The sequence below is a fragment of the Fringilla coelebs genome (genome assembly GCF_963513975.1).
Source record: "Fringilla coelebs genome assembly, chromosome: 1".
Classification (NCBI taxonomy): domain Eukaryota; kingdom Metazoa; phylum Chordata; class Aves; order Passeriformes; family Fringillidae; genus Fringilla; species Fringilla coelebs.
The window spans coordinates 95,303,340-95,321,036 of record NC_140028.1 but is presented as its reverse complement, the minus strand read 5'-3'; the positions used below and the strand labels follow the sequence as shown (position 1 = coordinate 95,321,036).

Genomic DNA, 17,697 nt, shown 5'->3' with positions numbered 1-17,697 from the left:
TATCACTACAGTTCTCATGCCATCTGTGCATACGAGGAGGTGCTAGACAGAATTTTGCTGACACATCCTATTTTGAAAGCAATGTCGAAGATAACACAAGTAGTGCATTGTCTGTACTGTAATTTTTGGTCTTTCATACAGAAAATCAACCCAGAATCAGTTTGTTTTTGTATGGGCTTTAACTGCAGCAACAAAACCACGTGAAAACATGGCTTGTTGTAATCTGGGCAGTTGGAACACGGAGATACAGAGAAAGTTCAGCCCTCCAGTACAGAAAAGTGACGCGATAGCCACTGAAGGAGAGCATGCTCCACGTCTAGGAGGAAAGCCACAACTCTTTTTATATATCAGACATCTACAGTGAAAGGACATAGAAGAAGCTGGAAGAGACTGATGTAGTAGATTACGTTTCTGCTGGGAATGTGGGGGAAAAGTTATCCCAGATTATTCCTTTCTGCAAAAGGCATCTTGCTGATGGCTTATGGGAGCCAGAAAAAGCAGTAAGCTTTGGCATCCTGGTCTGTGAGGAGGCTCCTTCCCTTGCTTTCACAGTAAACCACAGATAACTTTATCTTGCAGCAGTAATGCTGGGCAGCTTTAACCTTTCTGTCTGCAGACACAGTCGGTGTTTTAGCCTCCCACTGCACATTCTGATTAGCCCTGCAGTTACTCAGGAAAGGACCACATTAATTCATGTGGGACAAATGCACAGCGAAAGCATGGCCAAGTAGCGTCTCAGGGAATGGGAGGACCCTCGCTGTAGGTGGGACAAAGATTTGCTGCAGTCAGGAAAAATCCAGCATTGCCAATGATTCCAGACTCCCCACTGCAACATTTGTGTGTTCCTGGCTGGAAAAAGTGGGTTTCCATTTGGGTACATTTTTGTGTATGCACGGTGCTGTCTTGGCTGCAATTAGCAAAGCTACACTTGGATCTCTTGGGAAGGGGAAGTTTGTTCTGTCAGGAAGGCTCTCACTACTGGTGTTTTCCCTGGGTTTACAGCACAGTCCTCTCCTGTCTTGTTCCAGGAGTCCAGTGAAAAAATGATGTCCTGGACTGCATTCTCCATAAGTCAGGTTGTTGCATTTTGTTATGGCCACCACCATAACTGGAAGAACAGTGAAAAGCCCCTATTTTCAGGTACAGGTGTTTTAGTTTCTATTATTCTTGTTAATGCAATTAATACACAAACTAATAAATATGAAACTACTTTCCATATGTTTGTTGTGTAATTACAAACCTGTCTGGATACAGCAAGGATTTTGGCATGGCTGCCATATGATTTGTTGTCTTCATGCTCTCGAGGTTTTTCGGTATTTCAATTCTGGTTTCATTACAACTGACTGTGCTATTTAGATCTAAATGGGATATTTCCTTGCCAAAAAATCCCCTTATCTACAAAGACACAGTACCATTCTGTGCAGGTGATAACAAGCATTCATTTCTTGTAAAATATTTTTATTAGTCTCAGTCTAGGTCTTTATTGCACTTTACAAGCTTGAAGTTTGGCATCTCCCTCACTTGGTTTTGTATGTGTCTTATTTACTGATAAATTAAAAAGCTTATAGAGAAGAAGAACAGACCAAGAAATCAGGTTGTGGCTGCATTTTTTTTTTTTTTTTTTTTTTGTAATGCCTTTATTCTCCTGGCTGCAGTACCTGGAATTTTCTGTCAATTTACATAGTAAAAGACTGGCACAATTTACATTTTCTTCTTTGACTGCCATGTTCAGGCAACGTTTATTTGTTGGCTCTGTCGTCATTTTTTTCTGTTTCCTGAGTTTCAAAGTCATGAGCTTGACAGTCACGTAGGTAGATTCTTCCAGGTACCTGGAAGAAACAAGACAGGCTGCTATGTGATGATGTCTGTCTCCATTTCACGTGGCTGCTTCATGGTAAGCTGCAACCAGAGGCAATGGATTTCTTTGCAATAAATCCTCAAGCTTCTAAAACGTCAGTACCTCTATGGAGCTGGAGGAAATTTCAGTTAGGTGAATAAAAGCAGGTATGGAAATGGACCATATGTTTTCTTTTATTTTTGTGTGTGATACAATACAATCCACTACTGATACTTGTCTTATTTGTCATAAGCCCTATTGTAGCATTGCTAATTCTGTCATTTTTGGCTGTCAAAGCCTGTCACAAAATGGATCAAACTCAAATGCATCAATTATATGTACACATTAATGCTGAACATCTAAAATAAGGTATTTCTTTTCTAAATATTGCATTTAATACTCACTGCAAAATCTAGCTGATTTTTGGAAAATAAGATTTTCTTAATACTGAGGGGGGAGGAGAGGGCAATTTTAAGAGCTGCCAGTCAAGAATTTTTAAAGGCTGCTCTTTATTTTAATGATTTCTTTGTTTTAACTGGAGGAAAAAATCTCCCTCTACATTTAGGAATTGTAGGATTGTTCTTGTACCTCAGGAAGTGGCTGAGCACTGCTATTTTTACTGCAAAATGCTAGTAGATGAAGGTAGGTTGAGAGTTAATCAAGTCTTACAGCAAAAATGTAAAAGCATCAAATCAAAACACTTTGTCAAAACTTACATTATACTTCTGAAGCATTCACACCTGAATTTATAAATTTTACAAATCTTGTTACGTGAGATCATTCTGCCTTCAAATACTTTGATACTTTTATTCTGCTGAAAGGAAGGTTGGATTTGATAATTCCTCAGCTGGTTTTAGTGATCTGCCTAGGGATGGTACCAAAACACCCATGCCAGTACACCCTTATATGCAGTTGTAGTTAGATCAGCATGGCCTGGGTTGGAAGGAACCCTAAGGATCACCTTGTTCCAGCCCTGCCGTGGGCAGGGACACCTTTCCCTGGACCAGGTTGCTCAGAGCCCCACCCAGCCTGGCCTTGAACCCTTCCAGGGATGGAGCATCCTGCACAAGCTGCTCTGCACAACCTGTGCCAGTGCCTCACCAGCCTCACAGGAAGGATTTTCTTGCCGACACCTGAACTAAACCTGTTCTCTTTCACTTTAAAGCCACCTCCCCCTTGTCTCCTGTCACTACATGCCCTTCTAAAAAGTCCCTCTCCAGGGAGGGACTCTGCTGCAGGCTCCCTTCAGGTAATGGAAGGTGCTGTAAGGTCTTCTGTCTTTCACATTCCCTGCATCCATACCACAGATGATGTACAATTGCAATTCAGTATTAGAAGCCACCTCAGTTTCTCAAGTCATCTTCAATTCCCAAGTATTTAGTAGTGTATTGTTGTCAACAGACTGAATAACTGTGGGATTGAGTTATTGTACTTAATTCATGGAAGTAGAAGGTGGCCTTGGTCTGAGTGATACTGTGCTTTACACAGAATGGAAGAGTTTTTCTGTTGGATTTTCAGCTTCTTTGCTTGCTTTTCTCAATAACAAAGACCATATTTCATTTTTTCATTCTTATGAGTCAGTTTAGGAACCACTCAACTCTATGAGCTTCCTGTTCAGACCTATGAAAATAATATTTCCTGCAACTTTAATTAATTATTCTGTTGCAATTGAATTAAATATTTTGGATAAGATCAGCACTGTTGGAAGAGAGAGAATGAGAAAAAACAGTTGCCAGCTCTACTTTCCATACTGAAGATCAAAGACACCAGATAGCAATAAATCTTTTAACTGAGGGTGGAACTGTACCTCCTATGAGTCTTGTTCTACCCCAAAAGTAAATATTTTTGCTTTAGGCATCAGAAGGACATTGTTTCTTAAGAACTGAACAGCAGCGAACTTGTTTACAAAACCCATTGCAATTCTGCAGCCAGATGGCAGATCTACAGCCCAGAGCACTCACTTTAAAATCCTGACAATATCTCCTGCCTTTAGTCTTGTTAAAAATGCTAAAAAAATGTAGACAATAGTAACCAAAGCCCTTAATACACATTGACTTAAAATGTGCTCAGGCCTGAAAAGAAATACATGTCATCATTAAACACTTCTTTTTTCCTTTTTTTTTCTCTTTTTTTAAGAAGAGGCCACAATGCAGAAGCTTAAAAGCTCAGTGGCAAGTGAAGAATGTTGCTGGGAGATTCTTTTCTACAAGAGATCCAAAAATTCATAATTTAAAGAAGTTGATATTTTTAGTGCCATCCTACTTCCACATGAGTGTATCCTGGTATCCTTAGTTCCAAGTTAAAAGGGCTGATTATTCAGATATCTATCTCTTAATGAGAAAATCTTAGTCATGTCCTTTTAAGGTTCTTTCTAGGGGGGAAAGGGAGTTAAGTTGTACTTCATTTTTGTTCAGGTTTATAATTCACTTGGTTTTTTTGATAGAGAAAATAACTTTTGAAGTATCTGAATTACAGGGCTTTGAAACATTTTTTTTCTTACATGCCTGTAACTTTTCAGATAGTTATCTCTGGTTTTGCTCGCTGTTGCTTAAGGAGAGGTTAGAAAAGAACATGTGATATGATACAGAGGCTTTTAATTTCCTGGTTTTAAATTAAAACAACAAACATTCAGGTTACCTTATATGTTATGGAACTGGCAAAGAGAGCCCATTACAAATCTGTCTAATATTATTTACGTTGTTTATTCACTTACTTAAATCCTAATCAAACCAAATTTTATTTAGTAAGTTGTTGTGCTGGTTTTGGCTGGGATAGAGTTCATTTTCTTCACAGTGGCTGGTGTGTGGCTGTTTTAGCTTTGTGCTGAGCACAGGTTTGATAATTTAGAGATGTTTTTGTTATTGCTGAGCAGGACTTGCACAGAGCCAAGGCCTTTTCTGCTTTCCATACTGCCATGCTGGCAGGGAATGTGGGGGTGCTTGGGAGGAGACCCAGCCAGGACAGGTGAAGTGACCCCAGCTGACCAGAGGGATATTCCAGACCACAGGACATCATGGTCAGTAAATAAAGTGGAGGGAGGGATGAGGAAGGGGGGACATTTGGAGCGATGGTGTTTGTATTCCCAGCTTGTCACATGTGATGGGGCCCTGCTCTGCTGGGGATGGCTGAACACCTGCCTGCCCATGGGAAGCACTGAATCAATTCCTGCTTTTCTTTTGCTTTTCCTATTAAACTGTCTTCATTTTAACCCATGAGTTTTCCAGCTTTCACCCTTCCAAGCCTCTCCCCAGTTCTGCTGGTAGGACAGTGAGAAAGTGGCTGCGTAGGAAGTGGCTGCTGGCTGGGGCTGAACCAACAGAGTTGTTGAAACAGAAAAGTGCTCTTTACAACAACACCAAGAAGGAATTGATTTCATAGAATACAGCTCTTGCTGATCAGTGATTTCATAGTCCATGGCACAAAAAAGAACACTTGACAAGGAACAAGGAATGTGCTTTGATTTTTTTTTTTCTTAAAACAAATACAGGAGTTAGTTAGTAGCTCTACTGATAGGTTTACCAATCCACCTCTGCTATATCAAATTATTTTCAAATGCAAGCATAGTAACACAAGTTAGTGAGAAGAATTTCCTTTTTCTTTTAGGTTTCATTTAATCAGACATGACATCAGGAAATTTGAGGAGAAATTCAGCCTTACTACTAAGAAACTGAGCCACTGTTAACTGCATGCAGTTGATAATTTATAAATGTTTAATTTTTTTACTTTTTGTTGCGAGTGGTCTTGTCTATCCACATATTAAATTATTTGGACCAGAGGGTAAACTGGCAACAGCACATAGGCACTAAAAAATAAAAATATCTTCCTTAATTGTGCCACTGCATTTCTGACCTCAGTAAGGAATGTTCGTTGTTTGAAAAATAATACTTTTAATGACAAATTCTGAATAAAAATAACCTGTTCTTCTCAAAGTTAATAAATCTGCAGTGAGGAATGTGTAGCATTCATTGGGCATCTCATGTTGTGTACAAAACCCTTGATAGAATTTAGTTTCAGGAGTGCCAGAGCAGTCTCACCAGGAGCCCGAGCACCTCAGCTCTAACAGCTCACAATTGATAGGACGTGGCTAATGATTCATTCCCTTGTACATGGAAAAGCCTAAACAGGAGAAAAAGACTGTGAGGAAATCCTCAATGTCTGTTCTGTTGCACTGTACTTCCCAAAAGAATGTAAGTTTTTATTGACAAGTGCTGATGGCTGACATGATTATAAAAAGCGTGATGCAGAAACAGGGCAGAAACCCAGCAAGGATAACTTCTCAGTAAATAAATATTACTAGAAAAGACTCTTAATCTAAACTGCCTTTAGCCATGATGCTTTTTCAAAACCTTTCTGATTTTCCCCTCTTGACATTTAAGATTACATAATAAAATCTTGAACAATCATTTTAAGAATAATTTAAGTTGTTACAAAAGTATTTAAATTTATTTTATTTTATTTAAACAATTTAATAGTTGTTTAAAGTAATTAATATAAGTTGTAAATTGAATATTATTTAATTTTGCAATGTCCTACATTAAAACACATAAACCACTGCATAAGTGTGGAAAGCTAATTAGATTATGTTTTTTGAGACAGATAATTTTATTTAACTATGTATTTTCTGCATTGCCCAGTTTGTTTCTACTAATTTTAAAACACAAGAAGCTGTCACACAGAAAATTGGTTAGGCAATCAGGAGTTTGAATTTTGTGCTAGGATGGGATGAAAACTAGGAGGTTTGGAATGTGGGAGATGGGTCTGGACATTTAGAAAATGTCTTCAAATGAAGACAATTTCCCAGAGGTGAAACAGTTTTGTTTGTGCTGTCTTTGGAGGCGATCAGGTCTTATTCTGAGATTGAAAATGAAACTTTTGGCTTTTCATGCCTAGAAAGGCTGAAAAATCTCAGCAGCCCCATTTGTTAGGTTTCTCTTCCAGCAGACACTCACAGGTGCTCACTGGCAAAGGACCAACCAGAAGAAGGGCGCTTCCAGCTGCTCCAGCTTTGTCCATGAGCACTTCAGACTCCAAAAAACCAGCCCCTTACAGCAGCCTCTGCCCTGTTTGTGAAGGCCCCATGTAAAGCCTGAAGGACTGGGTGGAGATTCAGGGGAAAAAGGCCTGAAAAAGGTTCTGGAAATCATCAAAGCTTTCACACTCCTCCCAAGGGAGAGAAGCCATGTCCATGTGCTTGGTAAACATTTACAGAGACTATTTCTGAAAGATTTGCCAGACTGTTTCTGGTGGATATTCTTCAACTTCCCTAGGCAATACCTTCCAAAACTCCACTAGCCTTATCTTTAGAGAAGTTTTTTTATGCCCAACTCAGATTTTCCTTGCCTCTGTTCTGGTGAAGGAAAATAACATCTGTATGCCACAACCCATCTGCAACAAAATACTTGTTGACTCTTGTTTGCTGTCATGGTGGTACTCAAAAGTAATGCCAGATAACTGATTCAGGGTGCATTTTTTTCCCCAAAAAAATCAAAATAAAACGATTGGTATAAAAATTCTTATTTCTTTCCTTTGCTACTCTTCAAAAGAATCACTGCCCACCAGCCCAATCTTTCAGTACATTCCCAACCCTTCACAAGCTACCAAAATAACACCACGTCCCAGCATTGCTTCAGCTGGGTTTTTGAATTCCTGTGATGAGCAACACACCTTGAACTAATCTGAAGACAATACTCTACTTGTCTCACTTTTTCTCACTGAGTGATACAGTCAGACAGCTATCAGCTTCTAGAAGTTTGGAATTAAGATAACTGATTCAGGGTGCATTTTTTTTCCCCAAAAAAATCAAAATAAAATGATTGGTATAAAAATTCTTATTTCTTTCCTTTGCTACTCTTCAAAAGAATCACTGCCCACCATCCCAATCTTTCAGTACATTCCCAACCCTTCACAAGCTACCAAAATAACACCACGTCCCAGCATTGCTTCAGCTGGGTTTTTGAATTCCTGTGATGAGCAACACACCTTGAACTAATCTGAAGACAATACTCTACTTGTCTCACTTTTTCTCACTGAGTGATACAGTCAGACAGCTATCAGCTTCTAGAAGTTTGGAATTAATTACTTTCAACAGTTTGGAATTAATTACTTCCAGTAATTTGGGAGTTGGAGCTACATTATTCTTATGGTCCTTTTCAGCCCAAGCCAATCTGTGATAATGTCAAGGTTTAATTAACACAGATGAAATAATGTGCCACTTTCTGAGAGAGCATTTCTGCTTTGCTGTAGCACTTCAGCCTTTCTGTGTCTCTGATTTGGTATTAAACAGATAATACTGATCATTTGAATGTGATAATGCTAACTTCAAATCTATATGAATTAAACTTTCATTTTGAAGTACACTTACCTTAATTTTAGGCCTTGCATTTACACATTCCTGGACAAAGAACTGATCAGATATTGGAAACAATCCTAGATTTGGCAGAAAATGGTACACTGCAAAACTTCTGGACAACTCAATTTTGGCTGATGGCTTTAATGCACATGAGGGCATTGACATGTGAGCATTTGCTCTTATTCTATGAGCAGTAACAAGAACATTTAGTAATGGTGAGTCAAAAAGAAAAAGGAAAATTAGAGTTTTTTTAAATCTGTAAGTAGAACTAGGGATGCCTTGCCAATGAGTCAGTGCTCTAGTGACTAACTAGCAATACTAGACTTGCACTACTAACAAAAAAATCGTTGTGTCACAAAAATAAACAGGGTAAAAATAACAAACACTAACTTCACCAGCCAGAAAACCCATGTCCTTGAGTCCTCTGTTCCTTTACCTGTACTGCACCTGGAAGCATGCCCTTGGTGTCTTCTGGAAAGAATGACTTTGCTTAGTTTGCTGCTTTTGCATCTTTTTAGGACCAAGATGGAGTCTTTGTGCCTTTTGTAGAAATAGTACCTTCAAATTCTCACAGTGTTCTCTAACACACCGTGTTTTGCTCCTAGGTAAGATATTCAGAAGCTGCATATGCTTCACAGGAATACATGACTGATGAGATGCTCCTTAGAGAAAAATTCAGGGAATGCAAGAAGAAGGTTAAGGAATGCAAAATCCCTGCAAGTGTACTAGCTCTAGGCATGTGGTAGGTTTTCAGCTGTTGAGCCTTTTCTGTTCATTTGGGGTCTTTTTCTTGTTTTACTTCCATTGTTGCATATGTCCTTCAAGTTATACTCTGAGCAGCTTTTTATAGGTATGATAATTTCCTTTTTCCCCCCTTTTGGTTCCCTAGCATGACTATGAAATCCCCCATGTCCTTTACAGAGAAGAGGATGTCAGCCTGGTTATCAAAAGGCTGGTGAAGCAGAGACAACTCCCTGATTATGTGTCCTGGTTTTCTTGGGCCGGCAGGTAACACACTGAGAGATCAAAGAGTGGATTATCTTACTTGGTCCAATGTTGGCTGATGTGAGGAACAGCTCATCCCCACAAATACAAGATGCACAGAGGCAGGATGGGGAATCTCTGTAGCCCAGTAACAGGAATGAAGCCCTTGTCCCAAAGCTTCCCTGGGAAAGCCATCAGCCTTGCTGTCCAGCTGAGTCCCTGTGGATGCTCCTGCTGCTGGAGAGGTTCTCTGCACCTGGCCTCCAGCTGGACTTGCCACAGCACATTTAGGGGAGGAACCAAAGGTGGGGAAAGGGAGGAAGGGAAGGAACAATCATAAGAAAAGAGAGGGGAAAGGGGATAAAAGAGGCTGCTTGTGTGAGAACAGGTTGCTGCCATTACACTTAAGGTCATTACATTAAGGCTGCACCCTCTGCTGCACTCCCACAGTCTGTTCTGTTCCATCATGAAACTCCATTTCTAACTACTATAAATACACCTTCATTTAAAGACAGCCCTTTGTTTAGGAATCACAGAAGAATTTTAAGTACCACTTAGGATTGTGTTTCACTATTTTTCCCATATCTTCAAATCTAGGAGGTACAGAACAGCAAAAAACACACCAGAGAGTTTTCAGACCCTCTAAGTGGTTTTAAAGATAAAATTTTGGTTCTCTTTTTGAAAATGCTCAGGCACTTCTAAATGTACGAGATATAAGTACTGCTGGATAAAGAACACTCCCCCCCTCCCCAGGTTTCATTTCATTAATGCATCTTCCATATGTGCTGCCTACTGAATTAAAATATAACAAACAGAGCATGTAAGGTATACAGGTATGCATAAAAGACATCACTTATTTAATTGGTGACATCAGTAAATTATTAATTGATTTTCCTTTTTGGCACTAGTAAGAGCACTTTTAAACTAAGCTACTCTTAAATTTTATCCTTTTAAGACACCATGTGATGGATTTCATTATATTTTTGAGAGGCTGCTTATTCTCAGGCTTTCCATGACAAGAATGTGGCCACACAGAAGGATGAGAGGCTCACAGCTTTTGGGATGTTGATACCCACATCTGCCTCTGCTCCACTGGAGGAGCTGAGCTTTGGAGGATGGCAATCCACCAGCACAGCTAAGAATGTAGGAAGAAGTGTCTGGTGAAGGAACTCAGGCAGCTGAAGCATGAAGTGTATGCAGTGTTTCCAAGCAGTCAATTTCAATTTCATGCTTCCTTATACAGCTCTTGCTCTCACTGCCTTGTCCCTATGCTCAATTCCCTCTCTCCTCTCTTCTCAGACACACCTTGCTTCTCCTGTCCTAGCAGACATCAGAGTTCTCTAAATAACTTCCTTCACTCTCAACATATATTTTTATTACAAACAGCTACATAAGATGGGATAAATAAAGCACCTTGCAGCATTTTTATCAAAGCAATCTGAGAAGTATTCCGGATTAATGCATACCACCAAAGTTCTACCCTAATTCACTGATGTCACTCAGGCGTAGGTACAAATGGGAATAGGCACTGATCTGTAATTCATGTAATTATAATGTCATCTTGACAGAACTTGATAGCTAATTTATGGAATAGCAAGAATAAAACAATTTCATTGTAGCTAAACTGATTAGTTTTAGCAAGTTTAACTAAGACTGATTTAAATAGTATGACACAAACTGGTTGCAAAAAATGGAATTTTCTGCCTTCCCCTTCCTTTTTTATTTAACCTGCCAGTCTACATTGATTTTTTTTTCCTGTTTGAAAGTAGAAGCAACTGCACAATTGTCAATTAGCAGCATAAATGATTTCATACCCGCCCACACCCCTTTCTGCAGACTGTTCACACGGAAATAAATGTATAGCAGCAAATGAATTATATACAGTCCTTCAAAGGTTACTAATTGAGAGAGAATTATAGCTGTTAAAACACAGAATAAAATGAATAAGGCTCTTTGCATTCTTTAAAATATCTCACTGTAGGTGCAGGTTATGATGTAACTTTGAACTCAATTCCATAGAACAGAAAAACATAAAAATAACCTTTGGAAAACATTCCAGAAGCAATTTGGTCCTTAAACACCATATGGAGAAGTAACTAATCCTATACACAACTAGATGATTCAGTGGGATAATCCACAGAAGAATTTCCATATGGCATTCTCAGTGTTCTTCCACACATCCTTTTCTATCTCCAGCCCATGCTTATGAAATGCTGGCAGATGTACTGCTGCTACAGAAGCCTGAGTTGAAAAGCAAAATGAATATCCATTTTATCTGTATCCAAAGACACAGATGACACATGGATGTGTCATCACCAGCTAAATGCTGTTATTTGTCCCCTTGGATGGTGAGCCAAGGCCAGCAAGAAGATAGAATTTCAACTGGCATAAGAACAGCCCATCTCTGCTATGGTACAGGTGTGCCAGGCTTGAGTTTAGAATCAAATTTAGATAATTTGGATGGTTAAAGGATTTGACTGGACTGAGCACGATTCCATTTGAAACACTCTTTTCCCACATTCCCAAACTCCAGGATGTGCCAGTGTAATCTCTCTCATTTCCAACTTGTCAAACTGAAAATCAGCCTTTTTTTTTTTCCTATCAATCCCTCAATGTTATTCTAGAAATAATTTTGAAATTATCTGTCCAATTAGAAGGTCTTTTACATGAAGGTACTCCAGACACTTTCTAGCAACCCTGGCCCTCATGCAGTGGTCTTGAAAGCAGCAAATTAATACAGATTCATTAATACATATTTCCATTATAAAGAATACACAGCACAGAGACTGCAGAGCATGCAAAGCATCATAGAGAGATAAAATTATCTGACCAAATAGCAGACATGTATCTGAGTGATTTCTTTGGGCATTATTTTTAGCATCACCTTCTATAGCATGGAAGGACATAGTCATTACACTTCACTGATGAACTTTTTCTCTGTCAAAGAGAATGAATGGTCTTGATGCTCCCATCAGTGCACAACCTGCTTTTAAATTATCCATTTCATAAGTTCTGTAAGAATTGTATTTTACTTCACTCAGCATTCTCATCTGAGGAGAAGCAGATACAGATCTAACCCTGTAACTAATTTAAGCTTAAAATTTAGACTGACAGGTAACTTTAGTTTCAGGGGGTTTGCTCTGCTGAGAAAGTTATGCAATGAGAAGCAGAGCCAGATTTCTTATAGTACCTTTATGAATATCAAAACTGTCTCTGAGTAAACATGAGATCCATTTCAAATTCATTTCTGAAACAATAGAATAGCTACTTAACTTACAGTCACTGATGATCTTATGATCTTATTTACTTCTTTATTACCTTCACAGCAAATTTTAATTAGTTATATATTCTTCAATTATTTAATCGCTTTCTGTTGACTATCCTTCCAGACTTGATGTATGCAACATTAATCATTCTGCCTATGGCAAGATTTTATGAACTCTAATATGCACCACATGTTCAACTTGCTCAAAATTAATTGCAGACTTTGTATTTGGCATTAATGTACATCTTTAACTGGCTTTAATTTCACATCTGTGTTGCTTTATATACAGCCTTCTTTATCAGCATAAATGCACACTGCTTCTGATGTGTGCGGTAACCATCAAACCCACCTTTTGTATTAACATTTTTCCTCTTAATATAAATGTAGTTTCCTGGGTTAAAAAATCAAAACAAAAAAAAAAGTAATTTGAAAATAATCTTCTTATTCATATTAGTTATTTGGAAAGTCAGGCGGAAAATGCTGGCTGAGATCTAACAGGGAAAATATAAAGTCGCTAAGCTTTGCCTGACCAAGAAGGTTTGCCTGTTGAAGAAAAAAATCTGTTTGAAAGAGGCTTTGTGGTGGAAATCCATGCTTAGCCCGAAGAAACAGACAACAACCTGACTCACTAGCTAGCAGCTTGTTAGGGACAGCCCCAGGACTGCTCCCAAGGCTCCTCTCAGTTTGCCCGGAGACACATCTGAGGCAGCTGTAAAGCTCTGCCGTGATTCCAGCCTGGAGGTGAAACCGAACAAGCCCCAGCACGGGAAAACGATTCAACTCTCACTAGGAAGCTGGCAGCGGTTTATCATGCGGGTATCTAGCTGTCGATACACAGATTAGGCAAATTAATGCTAATTAAGGTAAGTTCACACGTGTTGTGAGCACCTTTCTAATTGCAAGGTGTAGATACCCTGGGAATTACTGCGAAGCAACAGGGCGCGTCTCAAATGAGACACAAGGTGAATTCAAACACAGGACACTCTCTTCGGGCCACAAAGGGCTCTGCCAAACACACGGAGATTTGCCACACTGACAATTCGGATTTGAGAAAAATGTGGCATCATTTTACTTTCTGAGGGGATGCTGATCATGTCAGAGCTCTTTCAGTAGAATGTGGTTTTGGACCAGTAATTCAGACAGTGACTATCAGAATCTTCACCTTCAATATAAACTACGGAGTAACATTCAGCAATTTTTAGGATAAGAAGGCAGAACCAAATGCCAATCAGCACAAAATATAATGAACTAATTATTCAAGGTAATACCAAAAGTGTAGCTGAATGAGCAGACATTATTACATTCTAGGCAACAGGAAAGACAGAATACAGAATAAAGTATTCCTTTTCCCTCAGCAGTTGACAGGAGCAGCAAAAACCAAGATAACACTTGAAAAACGATTCCCGTCTTACCACCAGACTTTAAAATGATGCTGTCAGCATACTTGTAGCAAACTGCTTTACACTGAGGCATTTAATTATTTCAAGTCCCAGAATTCCACTTCTTAAATACTGGGTAGGCCTCCATTTCAAATGGATGCTGCTTTGAAAAGGCCAATGCACATGGTTTAAGTGGAAAACAGTAGCCTGCAGATTCAGCACCCAAACTCACAAGGACAAAAGTCTTTCCTTTCTAGAACAATTACTTTAAACTTCATACCACCCTTACAGAAAGCCACATTTTAGAAGCTTATATTATTTCAAAGTTCAGTTTGCTGCTTTAAAGTGAAGGAAACACTTTCAGTGGTCTCAGATACTTCGTCTGGAACTGAAGAGGTGACTTGGAGTGACAATGAACGACCTTGGAATTGTCAGACCCACCCGCATCTCCCGGCCCGTTTGCTTGGGGGACAAATTATTGCTGCTAATGCCTTGGCAGGGAAGCGGCACTCAGGGGAAGCGGGATGCACAGCAGGTCGCCCTCATCCAAAATCAAGCCAGAGGAAACCATGTAGCATTACTGGGAAGAATGCATCTGAACTGTTCCGGCCCCGGTGTTTTCAGGGAATCTAAACTAGCCCACCGATTCAGCCGTCGTGCTGATTTTCCTTTGGGATCTGCTGCCGCCTCGTGGGCTCGCCGGGAATTTTAAGTCCCAAGATAGAACCTTGGATTGCTGGGGGAAAGCCCAGATACTCAATTGACAGGAGACCTCACTCACATACCAGCATCACTTCTGTCCTGGTGTGAAAAGATTTTTGTGTAATCACGTTACAATTGAGACTACTCTGCCTTGAATTGACAATTATGGCAATAAAAGACTTCAAATTAAAATACAACTAACTGTACCATAATTTTTTACGGCTTTGTTCGACAAAGAAGTAATACACTTTAATCACTCTATACTCGTGTAGAGAGAGAGAAAAAACTTTTTTTGACTTTTTGGAGTGTTCTCCTGTATTGCATTGGTTTGTTTTTTGGACCATTTATAACTTGATATTAGAATTAAAGGGTTTTTACAGATTGTCCAGGCTATATAAGACCACAGAGTCATTAATAGCTTGCTGGCTTGTCTTCAGAGGAGGAGGTCACTGGGATTTTAGATTGGAAAAAGGAAAAGCAGTGTGTAGGACACTGAATTCCATGGACTCTTAAATATTTTCCTGTTTTACTATTGCCAGAAAATCTGACAGTGGGATGCTAAGGTGCTCATCCAAAAGGCCTTGTCAGAAGCTGATCCATTCACCTTGGAATGACCAAGGCAAAACAGTTGCATGAGCAGTAACTTAAATTCATTTTAACTTCATTGGATAGCTTACATTTCAATGCCCTTTAATTCTTATTAAAAAAAAAAAAAAAAAGAAGAAAAAATGAAAAAAGGTGGGGGGAGTAGCTTAATCTCTACATGGAAAATAAACTGCAGTGGTGGCACTACTGTACAGAGGTTTCTTCAATTACAGACTCTTTAATTGTACGCTCTGTGGACTGAATCTGGCACTGATGATGGATCAGCATCACGGTGTAGCCACGACAGCCTCCTCACCTCTGTCCTCCCAGCCCAGGGGCCATCCCCCCTTGGTAGCCCGTGCTTGGGGCCGGCGAGACCACCGCTCCCTCACAGTCACTGCATACACAAAGTAATTTCAAGCAGAAAATATTGCCATAAAGTTGCCTTACAATCATAGAAATCACAGAATGGTTAGGGCTGGAAAGGACCTTAAAGACTGTCTTGTCCCAAATTCCTTGTCCAAACGCCTTTCACTAGACCAGGCTGCTCGGAGTCCGATCCAACCTGGCCTTGAACACTGCCAGGGATGGGGCATCCACAGCTCCTCTGGGAACCTGTGCCAGTAATGCACTACCCTCTGAGTAAAGAATTTCTTCCCAATATCTAATCTAAATATCTCCTCCTTCAGTTATAAATTATTCTGCTTTGTCCTGTCACTATTTGCCTGAGTAAGAAGTCACTCTCCCTTCTCTTCATAAGCCCCTTTTGAGTACTGTGATGCTGCAACCAGTGCTTTAAAAGTGATGTCTAGAATTATGCTAATAATTAAAGTACTATATAAAAACATTAATAAACTAATTCAACCGAGTCTGTGCCCCCTTCTCCTCTCCTTAGCCCTCTTTTCAGACCGAGCCCGAGTCCTCCCTCCGGGCATGGGCCTTCCGCTCCACGGGCCGGGGGGAATAAAGGCTGCGGGATGCCTGCGGCCATGGCAGGAAAGAACGGGCGCCCGCGGTCAGCCCGGTGGCGGGCCGAGGAGGAGGAGGAGGAGGAGGAGGAGGAGGAGGAGGAGGAGGAGGAGGAGGAAGGCCCAGCACCACCCCGAGCTCGACTCCCGCTGGAATGTCCGTGGCGGCCTGGCGGGGGCGGGGCCTGGCGGGGCGCCGCAGCCAATGGGGCGGGGCCTGGCGGGGCGGCTCAGCCAATGGGCGCGGCGGGCGGCGGCACGGGGCTGGCGGGAGGGGGCGCTGCCGGCGGCAGATCCCGCCCGTCCCTCTATCCCTCCGTCCGTCTGTCCGTCCGTCCGTGAGGCGGCCGGGGGGCGCGGGGCGGGGTCGGCGCGGGTTCGAGACCCGGCCATGGCGGCGGCGGCCGCTCGGTGGCCCTGGGCCCTGCTGTGCCTGGCGGCGGCCCCGCTGTTGTGCCCCGCGGCGGCCGGTGAGTAGCGACCGCGGGGGAGGGAGTGGGGGGAGGCGGCCCCGCGGGTCCCTCGCTACAACATGGCGCAGGGGCGGCGTCGCCCGCGGGGATGCGGCGCCGCGGGACTATCCTGTCGGGCCGCTGTCGGAGCGGGATGCGGGAGACGGGGAAGAGGGGGGACGCCGCCCCGCACCTGCCCCGCGCACGGTAAGCGGCAGCGGCGCCGTCCCGGTGCCGGTCCGGGCTGGTGCCTGCGCCGGCTCCCCGGGGAGGAGAGCGCCCGCCGGAATCCCTGCGGCCAGGAGCGGAGCCGGGGAGAGGCACTTCCACAGCCTGCACGGCGGCCGGATCTCCGGCATCCCGCCGGGCAGCGGGACGGGCACACGGCTCCTCGTCTGCCCCGGCGGGTGCCGCGCCTCGGGGCCGGCATGTGTGCCTTCGGCTGTCGGGCTGCCTGCGGATGATTGCCAGGATTGCGGCTTGAAACGGGTAAAACCTGCCGCAATCCTGGATTGCCATATGCAGTGTCAGAACAGGCTGTGTGTTCCAGGGCTCCTATTCCCTGCTTTCAGCAGAAGAGTAATATCGAACAAGGTATCTAATGTTTTAAAAAGCGAGTGCAAGGCGTTTAATAAAGAGAAGGATAGCGGTAAAATAGCTCCCCACATTGCAGATGTCTTGGCAGCGTGTGCTCGCAGCCCAGAATTGCAGTCATGTCCAGGTTTCCCAGAGGATGGATGCTCCGTTCCTGCATGTGTTCAAACCAGGCTGTGTGGGGCTCGAAGAAGTCTGGTCTAGTGGAAGGGCTTGGAGCTAGCGGATCTTTAGGGTCCCTTCCAACCCAAACCATTCTAGGAATCTGTGTGTCTGTAACTTCCTGACAGAACCAAAAAAGAGTGGTGGAAAAAGAAGGCAGCTTAAGACAGATATTGGAAACCAGCTTTTAATACATAGATGACATTGTTGTCATTGGAATGGAAACTACAAAACATGTAACACCTTAAAGCAGAAGACCAAATTTATGGGCGTTTCCTTGTTCTGTAGTTGTGGTTTCTAGTGAGGCTTGGTTCTAGGAGGGAGACAGCAAAAAGCTAGTGGAATGAAATTCGATGTACTCTGGCCCAGCTTTCCATTGATAAACCTACTAATATTGCAAGGAATTCATGCCCAAGTTCC

General features: G+C 41.9%; 1 protein-coding gene across 1 annotated transcript in view; it reads left to right on the top strand.

Annotated features, from left to right (window-relative positions):
- The first annotated feature begins 16,417 nt into the window (after positions 1-16,417).
- The window catches only part of RECK (reversion inducing cysteine rich protein with kazal motifs), a 46,906-nt gene continuing 45,626 nt past the window's right edge, over positions 16,418-17,697 (top strand). Inside the window, exon 1 of the mRNA XM_084202942.1 lies at positions 16,418-16,539. Coding sequence (XP_084059068.1) covers positions 16,461-16,539 — 79 coding nt within the window. The 5' untranslated portion in view covers positions 16,418-16,460. The remainder of the gene's footprint in view (positions 16,540-17,697) is intronic.